Source organism: Propithecus coquereli, unplaced genomic scaffold, assembly GCF_000956105.1.
Source record: "Propithecus coquereli isolate 6110/MARCELLA unplaced genomic scaffold, Pcoq_1.0 Scaffold27, whole genome shotgun sequence".
Taxonomy (NCBI): domain Eukaryota; kingdom Metazoa; phylum Chordata; class Mammalia; order Primates; family Indriidae; genus Propithecus; species Propithecus coquereli.
This window is the reverse complement of record NW_012148285.1, coordinates 3,304,049-3,319,289: the sequence shown is the minus strand read 5'-3', so window position 1 is coordinate 3,319,289 and position 15,241 is coordinate 3,304,049. Positions and strand designations below refer to the sequence as shown.

Below are 15,241 nucleotides of genomic sequence, written 5' to 3'. Positions count from 1 at the left end.
CCACTTAGATCTCAACTCCACTGTCACTCTCCAGATTCCCCCACCCCTCTTCTCCCACCCTAGGCCAGGCCCCTGTCCTGTGCTCTGGGTTAAGTCCCCTAGCACCTCCCGGCTGGGTGACCTTGAGCATGGCATCCATTGCCGCCCACATTTATACTCAGGTGTGAGCCTCTGGTCCCCTCCTCCGTGACAGCACACCCTGTCTGTGTGGTCCCCTCAGGACCCAGCTCAGCACCTGCCCACTGAAGGTGACCAAGTAGTAGCCCTTGAACGCATTTTCTCATGAGGCCATTGGAGGACAGGGCAGCAAGGTCCCCGCACGCTGACCAGCCCAGGCAGCTGGTGTGCAGTGTCCAGCCCACCCCTCTGGCCTCCACAGCCCTCCCGGAGGACCGGTGGCCAAAACAGGCCACTTCACAAAGAGTGAATCGCCAGCCCCCCGACAAGCTCGCCCCTCTTTGGATAGACTCTGGCCCAGTATTCCTCACGCTGGGCTGGGATCCCTGGAGCTCTGCCTGGGACTCAGGGTCCAGATTGGGCACCCTCCTGGAGCCTCAACTTCACCCCAGGTAAAGAATTCAAAGCGTTATTTTTAGATGGGAAGTAACGCAGGTATGGCACGAAGCAGGATGCAAAATCACATTCATTTTTAAAAGGTAAAACACAAGGCCTTGAAGAAGTTGCCTGCTCCTCCTCCAGATTCCCCCACCCCCGTCATTTCTGCCATCTCGTGCCTGCCCAGGTGGCAGGGGGCCCCCAGCCATTTCATCCTCACAACAGGCCACGGGGCAGGGGCTCCAGTGGCTGCCATGTAAGGGACGGGGCGCCCAAGGCTCAGAGAGGTGACGCAACTTGCACAGCAACCAGGAAGTATGGCAGCTCTTAGCCACCGCACTCCCCTGCCTCTCTGAAAGCAACGACTTGGGGAGAGTCATCTGTGAGACACCATTCTAGAATACTCTAGAATAATTCTTAACCCTGTGGAATTCTAGTAGTGAGGGGAGGTCTCCTCCCCGACCCCAGCTGCTCTGATGTGTTGGGCTGCTGTCCAGGGTTTCACTGGGTTTCATTCGGAGAATCTGTGACAGGGTCAGCCGCTCTTTCTCACGCTAAGGTGCTCGGGAGAGTTCCAGCCCTGCCATGCTGGGAGGGGAAGTCTGCGTGTTCAGCGTGCCCCTGAACCCGAGGCACCAGCCAGAAGGAAGGGGTGCTGCACAGGGTGGGCGGCCTGGCCTGCAGGGGAGTCCCGGGCCTCCCGGCACCTCCTACCTGAAGTCCTCAGAGGCCAGCACCTCGCAGTAGTACAGGAGTTTGCACTTGGGGCCAGGGCTGTGCAGGGCCGTCAGGACGTCGTCCACGCCCGGGAGGCTGCAGGCCACGCTGCCAGGGGGGCTGTGCATCTGCCACTGGAGCAGGTAGACCCCAGGCCACCGGGTCACGTGGGAGCCCTGAAACACAGCAGCCACGCCCTGAGGCCCGGCCCTCCTGGGGACAGGAGGATGGACTGAGCCTTCGTGAGCTCCCTGTCACCAGGCCTGGAGAATGGGGCCTCCCCCCTCTGTCCTTTCGCCAATCCACCAGCAAACCCTCTCTGAGGGCCTCCTGAGGCCATCCTTGCTGCCCCCACCTGCCCCCACCCCACAGCAGCCCTGGGACCAGAGTGTCTCTCTTAACCTGGGGGGAGGCGAGGCCCGGGGTGGGGGTGCAGCTGCAAGCCGGCACAGGTGAGAACACCTGGATTTTGTGGGGCTTTTGTTCTGGGATTTGGAGAGGCATTTGGGCGGGGAGCTCACAGGTGTTAGAGTTTGTTGAGGGGCGGTGGAGAGTGGGAAAGGGAGGCGCTGGTTGTTACAGGAGCAGCTCTGAGGAAGGGCTGAGATGTTCGCTGAGAACCAGGGGTGGCTGGCGGGTGATGTGCGAGACAGCCTTCTGCTCCGTCCCCCTCGGAACCTTCCGCGAGAGCTGCCGCGCTCGCCAGGGCTTGTGCAGGTGGCTCTGTGTGTGTCCTGTGTGCATCTGGGGGGCAGGGGGTGATGTTCCACCCACAGCACTGGGGCCAGCTGGGGGACTCGTATTCCAGTTACACGTCCAACTTCGGTTCCAGACCTACAGAGTCTGCATCAGACATCTGCGCCCTGACCTCAGGGGACGGGGGGGGGGGGGGACGCTGCACCTCCCCTCCCATGCAACTGACCTCCTCCCACTGCCCAGCACTCGCCCTGCCCCCACACCCTCCCGCCTTCTCCCTGCTGCCTCCACTTTGTTCTTGCTGCTCCTTCACCGGGACATCATCGCCCCTCTCCCTTCAGCACCCGGCCACTCCTCCAGGTCTTCCATGTTGAAGCCCCTTCAAGTCACGCAGAGAACTTGGACTTCCAATTCCAACACCCTTGTCCTTCTCTCTGCATGAGCGTGAGTTAATGTAGTGGGTTGAATAGTGTCCCTCCAAAATTCATGTCTCACCAGAACCTCAGAATATGACCTTATTTGGAGAGAGAGCCTCTGCAGTTAAGGATTTAGAGGGCTGGTGTCCTTACAAGAGAAAGGACAGGGAGATTTGAGACACAGAAGAGAGACACAGGTGCCGGCGCTGTACGGACAGGAGCAGAGACGGCAGTGATGCGTCTCCAGGCCGAGGAATGCCCAGACACTGTGTGTCTTTCCCACTGTCCTGCATAGTCCCCGAGGCTGGGGACCACGTCTGGCACACAGTGGACCCTCAGTACTGCTTGATGAGCGAATACGTGATCCTAAGACACGAACCTGGATGCTCTCCCCCTCCCGGCAGACGAGGGGTGCCTCCACGCGGCTGTAATCCCTGCCGAGGACCCAGCCTTTGTCGATCAGCTGCTCCCGGGGGCCTGGCCTGGGCACCTGCCTGGTGTGGTACAGGCTGAACACCACGTCCCCTCGGAGGATGTCGAAGTCCCAGGTGATGACCGACTCCCCTTCCAGAATCTCCACTGCGACCTGCTCGGAGACAGGTGCCGTCTGAGGGTCCCAGCCAAGAGGGCTGGGGACAACGGCAGCAGGAGGTGCCGTGGGTGCCCACAGGGGTCTCCTCTGCTGGGCCACGTGCTCATTCTCGGCCACAGGGAGGGCGGGCTGCCAAGGCCCCCAGCTGCCCCCTTGTCTGAGAGCTGCCCTGGGCAAATGGACCCGCCTCTCTCTGGAACGCCTGGGGGGTCCCCCAGGGGTGACCCACAGCCAGGACTGACAGTGCCAGGGGCCCCCCTGTGCTGCTCTGCGCATTCCAGCGCTCCCTGCTGGGTCAGCTGGGATTCCTCCCCACGCCCACCTGCCTCCCCGCCTGGCGGGCCTGTCCTGAGAGCTCGCCCACCCGCGACAAATCACCAGCACGAGAATCCTTCCCTCAGGCTGCATTTTGGGGGAACCTGACCTAAGACGACACCCCAGCCCAGGGGGCCCGCCCAGGCCAGGCCCGGCACCTCATGGGGGGCCCCGCGGAGCACGCTGGCTGAGTGGTAGGTCTCGCTCCACTGCCGCAGCTGGTCTGCCCGCTCCTGCTCCTCTTCCGTCAGGTACAGTGACTTGGGGACCAGCCCTCCTTCGGGGACATTGCACTGTGGGCCAGAGACAAAGGGTGGCAGGTCAGTGCCCGTCGAGGCCTGGCTGGCCTGACCCACAGAAGGGTGCTCTGTGAGCCCCGAAAACAACTTACACAGCCACCCCTTGCTGAGCTGTGCAGTGGGCTTCTGTGACGCCATTTAGACCCCAGAACCACCAACACCACAGGGACAATTATTTCACAGAGAAAGGAAACGGAGGCTCAGAGAAGTCGGGCCACTGGCCCACGATCGCATAGCAGCAAGTGGCTGGGCCAGGGCACAAACTCACATTGTCAACCCCCTAGGCTCATGTCCCTTACCCCGATGCAGGGCTGACGTCTGGGCTCAGGGGTCCCTCACACTGCACCCCGCAGCGGTGCACCTCCGCGTTGGCGGTGGGGATGGAGCAGTCTCTCAACTGTCCTAATCTGCAGATCTCCCCAAGTCAAAGGTGCCCTGGATGGCCAGGCCTTAGCAGACCCTCTGCCATCGCCAAACAATGATTTCTGCCCTCATGTCACTTGCTAAAACACTAGGACCAACAAGTGAGGCCACTGCCAGCGTCCATCAGTAAGTCACCCTCAGATCGGCAGGCCCACTCGCTAAAAATAAATCCTGCGTGTGACGTATTGCAGTGGAGGGAACAGGCGGGCCTGGCCAAATTCCTACGAAAAGATGTTTTTATCCAGAAATGATGCAAGCTCGCTGTTTGGTATTTTTGCTATGACAGCTCTGTCGACTGATGGCCACGCGAGATGACAGAGTTGTGACGCAGGCTCCCCGCTGCCTTTCGTTTCTCGCCCAAGGCAGGCAGTGAAGGTGTCTGGAGACTGCCTCCCTTGAAGCAGTGGCCGGACCGTCCCAGCTGTGTGGCTGTGGGCTGGTCCCTTTGGGTATGCCAGCTCCAGGGCCCAGGGCCACCAGGACATGGGAGTCAGCTCCCCTGCAGCACTGGGCACAAAGTGAGCAGGCAAACTCTCACCGCTGCTCAGCAAGACCTTTGGTGGCAATACAGCATGGGTAAGCCTTTGACTGGCCCGGTCTTTGGGCTTCCAGAAACTTCTGTGACACTCACTAGGTTTGAAAGAACCAAGGTAAGGCCCAACCTCAGAGAGGTGTCACCTCTCTTTGAGGCAGCTTCTAAAACAAGCGCTGTCCCCACTGAGCGCCAGCATGGCCCTCCCCAGGCAGCGCCCACCCCGCAGCCCGGCCCCCCTGGCCCCCGCGCCGGCCGCGGCGGCCTCACCACGCTCTCCCCCCCGAGGAAGTCGGGGATCACGTCCTTATCCAGGTAGTCGACGAGGCCCCCGGGGCCCTGGTAGTTGCTGCCGCTGCAGATGAGGAACTTCCGCCGGGTGTTCTCGTTGATGAAGGGGCTGATCTGAAAGGGGAAGGAAGGCAAGGTGGGGTGGATTCTGCGTGGAGATGCAACTCTCATGGCACGGACCCAGTCACTGAATCACGGACAGGGACGTGGGTGTCACATGGACCTCATCACTCTAAAGTGATTCAGCGGCTCTTGGCGCATTCGCTGCGTTGTGCAACCACCCCCCCCCCGTCTAGTTCCAAGACTCGTGCTTCACCCCAAAGGGAAACCCCACACCCACTCGCAGTCACCCTCTCCCCTCCCCTGCCCCTGGCAGCCGCTGATCTGCTGGAAGTGAACCCCGCTTCCAGCCGGGCCCCGGCGGGCTGACTCACCCCCACCCCACCCAGTGCACGCCTTCCTAGGAAATCTCCGAGCAGCACACGCACTTGGTTTGCACAGAGGTCAGGACAATGGGGGATAAAAAGCTTCCGAAGCAGCTCCTGCTCCCCAGGTGCCTTGAAGCACCTGCAGAGGCCAGAGAACTTTCTGCCCCCTAAGCACGTCCGTGCCCTCCCCAGCTCACAATCCTCCGTGGCTCCCTACTGCCCCAGGACAAGGGCCCATCTTCACCACAGGCTGGACTCCCGGCCTTCCCCGGCACCACAGTCCCTTTTGCTCCTGTCTGCTCGGGCCACCCTGGACTGTCCTTTCAACTCCCCCAAAGCATCAATCTGGGTCCCGCCCCCGGGCCTGTGGCCAGGCTGTGCGGTCTGCCTGCCACACCTTCCTCCTGCTGTTCCTGGGAAGACTCCGCTCCTTCCTCAGGTCTCAGCCTCATGTCCCCTCCTCAGGGGGCCCTCCTCTGTTCCCCAATCTAGATATGCCCCTGCACCATCCCCCGCCTGACTCGGTGTCTGAGAGTCCTGACATCCTCATGTCCTTGTCACAGAGAATCCTGACGCTTTCACTTGGGGGACTACCTCGTTCATCCCCCTCCCCCACCCTGTGACATGGGGGGTGGGGACCCAGTGGCTGGTTTGTTCACTCTAAACCCCAGGGCCTGGACAGGCGCCTGGCACATAGTAGGTGCTTAGCAAAACGCCGACTGGCTGATTGAACTTTCGGTTCTCTCTTCGCTATCCTGATTGAACCTTGACTGCCTGGCTTCTCACGCCTTCGCCAACCCCAGGCAACGCGCGCACAGCGGATGCGGGATCTGCAGGCCTGGGGGGCTCTGGGGGGGCCTGCGCTGCCCTGCAGCAAGGCCTCGGGGCAGAGGCGTCCAGCTGCAAGTGACAACCTGTCAGCAGGCTGTAAAGTCGATTTCGTGCATCAAGATTAGCCTATTTGGAACGGAACAGAAGGCAACAGTCAAATGGTGTTGTCAGTAGTTAAAGGAGCCGTCACTTTGCGGACCCCCGGTTTCAGCGGTACGTGTGTGCCGGGTTAAATACAAAGTGTGTTTCATACTGTGGGTCCTGGGCAGAAAGTTTTAAAAGCCCCAAAGGACAGGGTCCAAATGCTCCTCGGAACCAGCTCTCGGGAGTCCCAGGGACACGGCCCAATTCTGAGTGTGACCCTCACGTCCGAGAAGGAGAACAATGAAGACACAGCGTGGTCCATCCTGCAGTGGAACGTCGTTCGGCCTCGAGAAGGAATGAAGCCACACAGGCTGCAACCGGGCGGACCTCGAGGACCTTGTTCTTGGTGACAAGAGCCAGACACAAGGGGCCACACGCCGTACGATCCCACTTTGGTGAAATGTCCAGAACAGGCAAATGCACAGACGCGGAAGGAGATCGGTGGCTGCCTGGGGCTGGGGGACGGGGAGGGACTGCCCACGGGCTCGAGGGTCCCTTGGGGGTGATGGAAATGTTCTGGAACCGGACAGGGGTGGCCGTCGCAGAACTGTGAATACACCAAAAAACGCTGAATTCTGTGCTTCAAAAGATGTTTCCGGCAGATGAGCTACATCTCAATAAAGCCGTTGAAAGAAATGACACAGGAGAACCAGGCGGCCCACGGAGGGAACCCTCCCACAGCAGCCTCCCCGCCGTGGGACGGGGCCCAGGCCGTGGCTCCTACCAGCGTCCAGAGCACGGGGAAGACACGGGGGGCGCGCACGAGGAGCAGCCGGCCCAGCGTCTCGGGGTAGTTGTCCTGCACCACCTCGATCATGCGCAGCAGCGCCTTCACGCCCGGCCGCCACAGGTGCCGCATGTTCAGGCCCTCCAGGTCCAGCAGGCAGGTCCAGGAGCTGCGGCAGAGACGGTCCCCGCTCCACCTGGCCCTGCCACCTCCCAGGGCCCCCAGCACCCGCCCCAGGGATGGACAGGGAGGCTCAGTGAGCCACGGCTGGGAGCAGACGGGGCCACAGGACACTCGTGGATCAGAGGTTCAGAGCGTGGACTCCAAGGCCCAGCACCTGAACTTGAGTCTCCCCTGCCATCCCGAGAGCTGCGTGACAGGGCCACCAACCTAACCTTCCGCCTCAGGACAGTGGCGAGGTCAGTAACAGACCCTATCTCAAGCATCTGTTGCTGGGGTTAGGTGAGATGGGTATGGAAAGGTCTCTGCAAGGACAGCACACAGCAGGCACTCAATTAAAGCTAGTTATTACAGTTAATTGATGAAAAGGTGCTAACTACTAGATACAGCATGGGAACTAAGAGCATCCACTCCACAGCCAGATGGCCCAGGTTCAGATCCCAGCCCTGCCACCTGCTGTGGCCTTGGCCAAGTTATTGACCTCTCTGTTCCTCCATTTCACTACTATTAATTCATTAGGAAAATGACCGCGTTATGCAGTGGCTGGTCCCTGGGAGCCTCTGCATCCCAGATTTGTTCCCTCAAACCTGCACACACCTCTGCAAGGAGTCCCTATGTGACACCCCCTCATGTGAACCATGTGGAGTGAATTCTTCTTCCAGCCACGACCTTGATTGATCAATCCCCACCCCACCATGTTTCCTTAGGAAATCTGCAGACGGCAAAGGAATTTAATTTTCACCAAGATCAGGGTATTTGGGGATAAAAAGCTTAAGCATCAGGCCCTGACCGTCCCTGTCTCTTTGGGCTGCTGGAGGGATGAAATAGGTCAAGGTGCTTAGAAGAGCACCTGCTGCGTATACAGTAAGTACTATATGCGTGTTTGCATTCTTTTTAGCAATTACAGTTTTTGATAATCCATTAAAAAGCCGCTTTACAGAAGAACGAAGCTGCATCTCAGAGGGGTTCTCTGCCTTTGGGGTGATGCTCTGGGAAACTCAGGTCAGGGACAGAAACTGGGGGGAGCGAGAGGAGGATGGTGGGTTACGGGATGAGATCCCGGGAGGCTGGTCTGCCCCGGGGACGGAGTCAGGTAGAACTTGGGGCAGGAGAGTGGTCTCGAAGAGCAAAGTCGAGGAGGCTGTCGAGGGGCAGGGGGAAAGTCCTCAAGCCTGAAGCCAGATGGGACCAGGTTCCAATCCTGCTGTGCCCACCACCGAGTCTGTCTCCCCGCCCGTAAAGCACAGGGACGATTACAGGTGAGGACCCTGACTGGAGCACCTAGCACGGTGCACGTGCGCAGTGCCCCTCAGCTGTCTGTTATTTAGGGGGGCTCTTGCCTGATGGGACGGCCAAACTGCTTTGTGTTTCCCTCACACCTCTTCTGTCCTTCCTCGTTGACGGCAAGAACCTGGGGGCGAGACACGGAGCTGCCAAAGGTCCACCTCGCTGCTCAGCCGGCAGCAGCCCTCCCCGGGCCTGGGCCCAGCCAGGGCTGCAGGCGACGGGGCTCCCAACTCACGTGCCGCAGCAGCGCCTCCTCCCCCACCGCCTTCATCAAGCCCTTGGTGTCCATCTGGCCCAGGCGGAGAATGTAGAGGGGGCGGCCGTCTTCGTGGGTGGGGCCAAAGAGAAGAGACCGTTATTCAGCGGACAGCTGATGGGGGGACAGGTCAGAGCCACGGGTGAGAGCTTCACCCCGCAGGCTGTAGCTCGCTAGGGCCCGACCAGCCCCTGCAGCCAGCAGCGCCATCACTCCCGCCCGCACGGGGCGCGACAAGCACAGGTATTTTTTCCGTAAGGCGCATCCCACCTTCTCGCGCTCAGGCACACTCGGCGACCTTTCAGCACTATTCTTGGGGCCGTTTTAAACAGCAAAAGCACCAAGAAAAAGCACAAAAATGTTAAAATGTGGCACTAAAGAGGCCACAAAAAGGACACCCGTTTGCAGTACGGGAGTTGAGACGAGGGGGCGGAGCGTCGCCTCACTCACCCCGGCAGAGAACGAGCACATCAACTCTGCACGTGTCTGGGAAGCCTAGCGAGAGCTCCGTGTCCCTCGGCGGTGACGAGTAGATTTTAGCAAGCAGGGGAGTTCGCAAATACGGAATTCATCAGCAATGGGGATCGACCATGTGTCAAAAGGACCCACGCCAACCGAACCTTCAGCATAGCACTTTCCCTAACCAATCCATGGGAGTTTTTACATAAAAGACATTTAAAGAACGCAATAGGCATTGGTGTCGGTGGCAGTTCAATTTAAAAGTCTGGAAAAGATGTGTAGTGGGTGGAATAGTGCCCCCAAAAAACTCTCCCCACTGGAACTTTAAAATGGGACCCCACTTGGAAACAGCCTGAGCAGATGTGGTTAGTTGAGGAGCTCAAGACGAAATCACACTGAGGCTGAGCCCTAAATCCAAAGACCCGGTGACCTTGTGAGGAGAGGAGAGGGCACAGAGATACCCAGAGAAGAAAGACGTGACGACAGGCAGACACCGGGAGGACGCTGCCACAGGCAAGGCACCCCCGGGCTACCGGAAGGTGGAAAAAGTGGAGAACAATTCTCCCCCTAGAGCCTTCGGAGTGAGGCTGACACCTTGATTTCAGACTTCTGGCCTCCAGCACTGTGACAGAATAAATTTCTGTTGTTTTGAGCCACCAAGTTTGTGGCAACTTGGAAATACAATATACGCGCAGCCACTGCGAATGTGATTGCAATGACCTAGTCATGGCGGGCTAACCCACGCCGCCCAGCAGAGAAGTGTCTCTTCCTCAAGCCCCGAAGTCTATTCCAGCTCTACCTCCTTCCAGATGCCCAGAGAGTCAAAAGGAAATATAATAAGGCGTTAGTGTGAAGCAGCAGTGACCAAAGTGTGCTCTACCCATGCATCGCGGAGGTGGTGGCACGCACCTGCGTCCTGGTAATGCCAGCCCCCTGCGTAGAACTCCTCCAGGAGCGCGGGGGGCCGCCAGGTCTGAAGGAGGAGGTCCACCTGCTGCTGCTTCCGCCAGCTCAGGGACTGGCACAGCATTTCCCGGGCCTTGTCCAGGTGGAAGTCACGGGCCCGCAGGAACCGAAGGATGTGCTCGTCTTTGGGGATCTGAGACACGAAGAAGGAAAAAGCCCGCAGAAGGGCGTTCCCTGACCCCGCAGACCAACCGCAGACAACGAGCCTCCTGTACCTCATCTGCAAAACATTTAGCTGGGAACAGGGCCACATTCTCCCCAACCACAAAGCAGAGACAGCCAAGGAGTGGACAGTAGTGAGCATCTGTGCACTGTGGCCGCCTAACATCCCTCCCTCCTTGTGCCAGGAATAGCGTCTTTCTTTTGGGGAACGGCTCCACCCCACTCCCCGACATGCTCATCTTGCAAAACCAGCCCCACGAAGAGCCGCCCTTTCTAGGGAGCGCACACTCGGAGCTGGACGACACAAACTTAGCTCATTCTCGCCTTTTCTCCTCCCCCTCCCTCCGCCGTGCCTGAGGCCAAGTACCTGCCACCAACCGGATGTGATCCAGGGAGCCCCAGCCCTGCACCCACCTTGCCTTTGTGGGTCTCCTGCAGCCAGCGCCGAAGCTGGATCAGGCAGCTCTCCTGCATGGGCGTGAGGCGGCCCAGGCACCTCTCTATGTAGTCCGCGTCCAGCTTGTCCCCTTGGAGGAGGAGCAGGGGTGGCATCAGGACCAGAGGAGATGCCACAGGCCTCCTAACCATGTGGCCCGCCCTTTCGGGAGCCCTCCCTGGCTCACTGGCCGCCCCAGCTCTGAAACATGGTTCCAAGCCAGGCTGTGGCCTCCTCCGAGGACAACAGCCACAGGGACTCTGAAGGCATTCATTTTTCCAGCCCAGTTCCAAGGCGGTTCTGAAAACTCACACCAGGCCAAACCTGGATCTCTCTGTGAGATGTGATTTTTCCTCTTTGACCCTCAAAAGTGAGGATAATTCCCACCCTCTGGGGCATGCGCAGGGTTAAAACCAGATTCATGGTGTATGTATGGTTTGTATCCTAGTTTTTTTCCCTTTAACATTATATTATGAACATTTTCCAGGTCAATTAAAGTCTGAACTGTGACAAAGGGCTAATTGCCTTAATATACAAAGAGCTCTTACAAACCAATAAGAAATCGATAGGCAAACAGGAAAATGGACAAAGGACAAGAACAGAGATTCAACTAAAAAAGGAAAACAGAGTCGCTAAGCATGAAAAAATAATGTTTGACCTTACTCATAATGAAACAACTGATCATTACTCTACCAGTGATCACTCCTGCTGCTTTCAGAAGTGAAATGTTTAGGAAGAGTCTTGTGGGGAGCTGGGGTGAAGTCAGGAATAGGCAGTTACACACCTTCAGTGGGAACACTGATCAGCACAACCTCTTTGGAGGTCTAATTGGTAAATTCAACAAAATTTTAGTTGCATATAACCCTCTACCCAGCAATCCTACTTTTAAAATTTTATGCTATTTATATACTCCTACAAACTTTTTAAAAATCCTTTTACAAAAGGGTACCACACTATTTGCATTTTTGAAAAACCGAAGCAACCTAAATTTCCATCAATAGAGGACTCGCTAAATAGACTAGTAATTAAACATAATCAATAAATAACAAATAAACCAGGTGTGGTGGCTCATACCTGTAGTCCCAGATACTCGGGAGACTGAGGCGGGAGGATCGCTTGAGCCCAGGAGTTCAAGTCCAGCCTGGGCAACATAGCAAGACCCAGTCTCTAAATAATAATAATAAATGTTTATTAATAAATACGTTGTACTATAGAGTATCAAAAGAAGACATACTCATACAGAAAGTTGTTCGAGCAACATTAGTTAAGTGACAAAAAGCAAAATATGAAATAGAATGTGCAACGTGTTCTCATTTGTTCAACGTAAGGCATGGTGTGCAAATGCGTGTGCACAGGTGTGTGAGTATACATATTTAATATTACACACGTATGTAAGACTCGATAGCTTCAGAGAATATAAACACAGAACTACTGTAGCCTCCAGGGAGAGGAAAGGAATCTTAACTTCTTACTTCACATCTTCCAAGCAGTTTGAATGTTTTTCTACCATGATCATGCATTACTCATACAATTAAAAATAGTTGTAAAACCAGAGGAAAAGGCAGTGTCAAGGCACCAGAGATCAATTTCTGATCTAGAAATAAACCAGCTCTGGCTCTTGGACCGGAATGGGGAGAGGGAGAGGCCGGGAGCAGAGGCAGGAGGCTGAGTCACTCCAAGACCCAGCCCCAGCCCCAAGAGGACCGAGGCGATCCGCCCCCACCCAAGGAGCAACACAGCCCGCCCCAGGGCTGAGCGACCTCGGCTGCAGCGACCTACCATTCGAACTGACAGTCTCCGGAGCAGGGCCTGGGGCACTGCTGGGCCTGTCAGCCTCCAGGGAGCCAGGGTCCCGCTGCCCAACCCGGCCACAGGCGTCCTCCCGGCCTGGGGCCGGCGTCCAGCGGGGGATGTGCGAGGTGCCCTGGGAGGCGAGCTCGTTCAGGTAATGCTCTATCACCTCCTTCCCCTGGAAGCCAGAGAGACCGAGGACAGCGGGGCTCGCCGCAACAGCCAGGAAACCCGCCCCACCTCGCCCTGGTTCCAGCCCTGACACGCAGCGACTGAGCAGCTGAACGTGGCCCCCGTCCGAATGGAGAGACGCTCTGAGTGTCACTACCCACGATTTCCAAACGCAGTGCGAAACGACAAACGTGAAACAGCTCAGCGATGTGTTTTACATCGACGACATATTAGATAAAATCTATCATCGAAATTAATTTTGCCCGTTTCATTACATGAACAGGGCTTTACTCAGCAATGGATCTGAGGTCTTTAAAACAAATATGACCATTTTAACCAGGAAAAAGCATCACAGAGTGTCCCTCTTCTGTCCAGAGAATTCATTCACTACACACACCTGGACATCTCGGGGTTCGGGAGGGACAATGATGAGGGCGCCCCCATTACAGAGCAATGACTTTGTGCCCATTATCTCATGCGATTTGGTCGTTACTAGAATGCCCATTTTACGGATGGGAAGACTGAGGCCCTGGCAGGTTCTTGCTGGATGTCACCTGAGTTGCCAGGTGGCAGAGCGGGTCCTCCCTGGGACTAACGTACCCTCTTGATGTTGGCGGTGTACTGCTTCATGGCGATCTTCTCCAAGGCATTTTCAAAGCCAAAGAAGGACCGGATGTCCAGTGAGGCAGATTGCTCGAAGCAAGTCCAGTCTTCATTCTCGGGGTGGACCTGAAAGCCAGGCAGGGATGATGCTGGATGTCAGCATGGGGCCACCATGCCCCCTGCGGGGGCTCTACCAAGCCTGAGATGGACAGGATGTGACAGCCTGGCAGCACTGTCGGGGACAGCAGTACCAAGGGGGCCCCCACCCAGGGAACAGTGTGGATCTGATAGCTGCACCCCACCCCTTAAATACATATATGTATACATGGAAAATTCCATTAATATATAAATACATATGTTTAGTATATCATTTATATAATATATAAATGACTTATATATCAATATAAATTTTAGATGTATATTTTTAAATAGTTATATATTTATATAAAGATATATATGTTACATATTCTTATATATCAATAGATAGCAGCAAAAAAAAACCTGGGGGCAGAAACATTACCAGGAGTCTGTTAAATACGCAGATTCCTGGGCCCGCCCCAGTCACTCCTGACCAGGGGAGCCGGGGAATCTGCATTTCACGAGCAGCCTCGGTGCTGCTGGTGCGGCCGTCGGTGGGACTCTGAGAACCCCCCACCGGAAGGAGTGTGAAGGCAAGTACCGCCCATGCCTCGCCGCAGATGGGACACCCTGAGCCAGTTTCCAGGAGGACCCCAGAGGAGCTGGAGGCGTGGAATGAACCACTTCCAATGGCCCACAATTGCCCACCCGACCAGGCAGGATAATCTGCTACCGTCCCCATTTTATGGATGTGAATGGTGTGGCCCAGGGAGGGGAAGCGACTTGCCCGGTGTCACTCAGCAAGACAGTGGCAGAGCTGGGTGAATTGGGCAAATGCCTTCCAGACTCCCGGCTCATCCCCCTCAGTCCTCACTCATGCTGTTCCCGCCCCCGGAACTCTGTTCCCAGTCCTTCCAGGGCGGCTCCTCCCACCCTTGGGCGCTCAGCTCCAGTGGCGCCTCCTAAGGAAGCACTGCTTCCATTCACCCCCGGTTCTATCTGCCGGAGCCCTTCCTAGCTCTGTGACAAATATGTACACATTCGTTTGCTTTTCTCCTGTGTGTCTCCCTGGGGAATGGCAGCTCCGTGAGGGCCGCGGTCAGGCAGATGGGTCTGCGGCTGGGTGTCCAGCGCTTGGCTGGGTGCTGACACATGACAGGTGCTCAATCAGTATGTACCGGACAATCATCATGATCATTAATTATATTAAAAGGTAACACTTATATAAGACTTAGTATATGCCAGGCCCTGGCCTAAGGGGTTTGGATAGTATATTGTACTTCATTTAATCCTCACCACAACCTGTGCCGTAGGTGCGATTATTAACCCCATCTCACAGATGAGGAAACTGAGGCAGTTTCCTGAAAGAAAGAAGGAGAGGAGAGAGAGAGAAACGGAGGGAGGGTGCCAGATTTAGCAGATAAAATATAGGATGCCCGTCACATTTGAATTTTGGATAAACAACGAATAGTATATCTCCAAGAAATATCTGAGAAACAATTGTACTAAACGTATCTGCTGTTTACCGGAGCTGCACAGGCGCGGGGCACCCTGCATGCTCCCTGACAAGGCTCCGGGCCGGACAGCGGGGCTGCGGGGGGTCCCTGCGGGGAGGGTCCCGGGCTCACCGTGTAGCTGCAGTTCTCGTGCACCAGCACGCGGCTGGCGAAGGTCTCGTTGTGCGCTTCGATGAGGAGCGTCCTCTCCTTCCAGTTCAAGACGTTTCTCTGCACGAAGACCACGTGCTCCACACCGGCGATCTGCGCGGGAGGGCGGGGGCGAGTCCGGGGGGCCACCCAGACACCCCCGGCCAGGGGCCACGGATCCCTCTCCCCGCTGCCCACCCAAGCCGGGCCCAAATCCGGGGGACCCTGCTCGGTTCCCCC

General features: G+C 56.8%; 1 protein-coding gene across 1 annotated transcript in view; it reads right to left on the bottom strand.

Annotated features, from left to right (window-relative positions):
- The window catches only part of SEC14L5 (SEC14-like 5 (S. cerevisiae)), a 34,807-nt gene that overhangs the window by 1,329 nt on the left and 18,237 nt on the right, over positions 1-15,241 (bottom strand). The window contains exons 3-14 of the mRNA XM_012647534.1: positions 14,984-15,115; positions 13,275-13,403; positions 12,492-12,681; positions 10,691-10,803; positions 10,058-10,247; positions 8,669-8,757; positions 8,487-8,557; positions 6,964-7,135; positions 4,816-4,950; positions 3,450-3,584; positions 2,764-2,970; positions 1,270-1,448 (exon numbers count right to left, since the gene is read on the bottom strand). Coding sequence (XP_012502988.1) covers positions 1,270-1,448; positions 2,764-2,970; positions 3,450-3,584; positions 4,816-4,950; positions 6,964-7,135; positions 8,487-8,557; positions 8,669-8,757; positions 10,058-10,247; positions 10,691-10,803; positions 12,492-12,681; positions 13,275-13,403; positions 14,984-15,115 — 1,742 coding nt within the window. The remainder of the gene's footprint in view (positions 1-1,269; positions 1,449-2,763; positions 2,971-3,449; positions 3,585-4,815; positions 4,951-6,963; positions 7,136-8,486; positions 8,558-8,668; positions 8,758-10,057; positions 10,248-10,690; positions 10,804-12,491; positions 12,682-13,274; positions 13,404-14,983; positions 15,116-15,241) is intronic.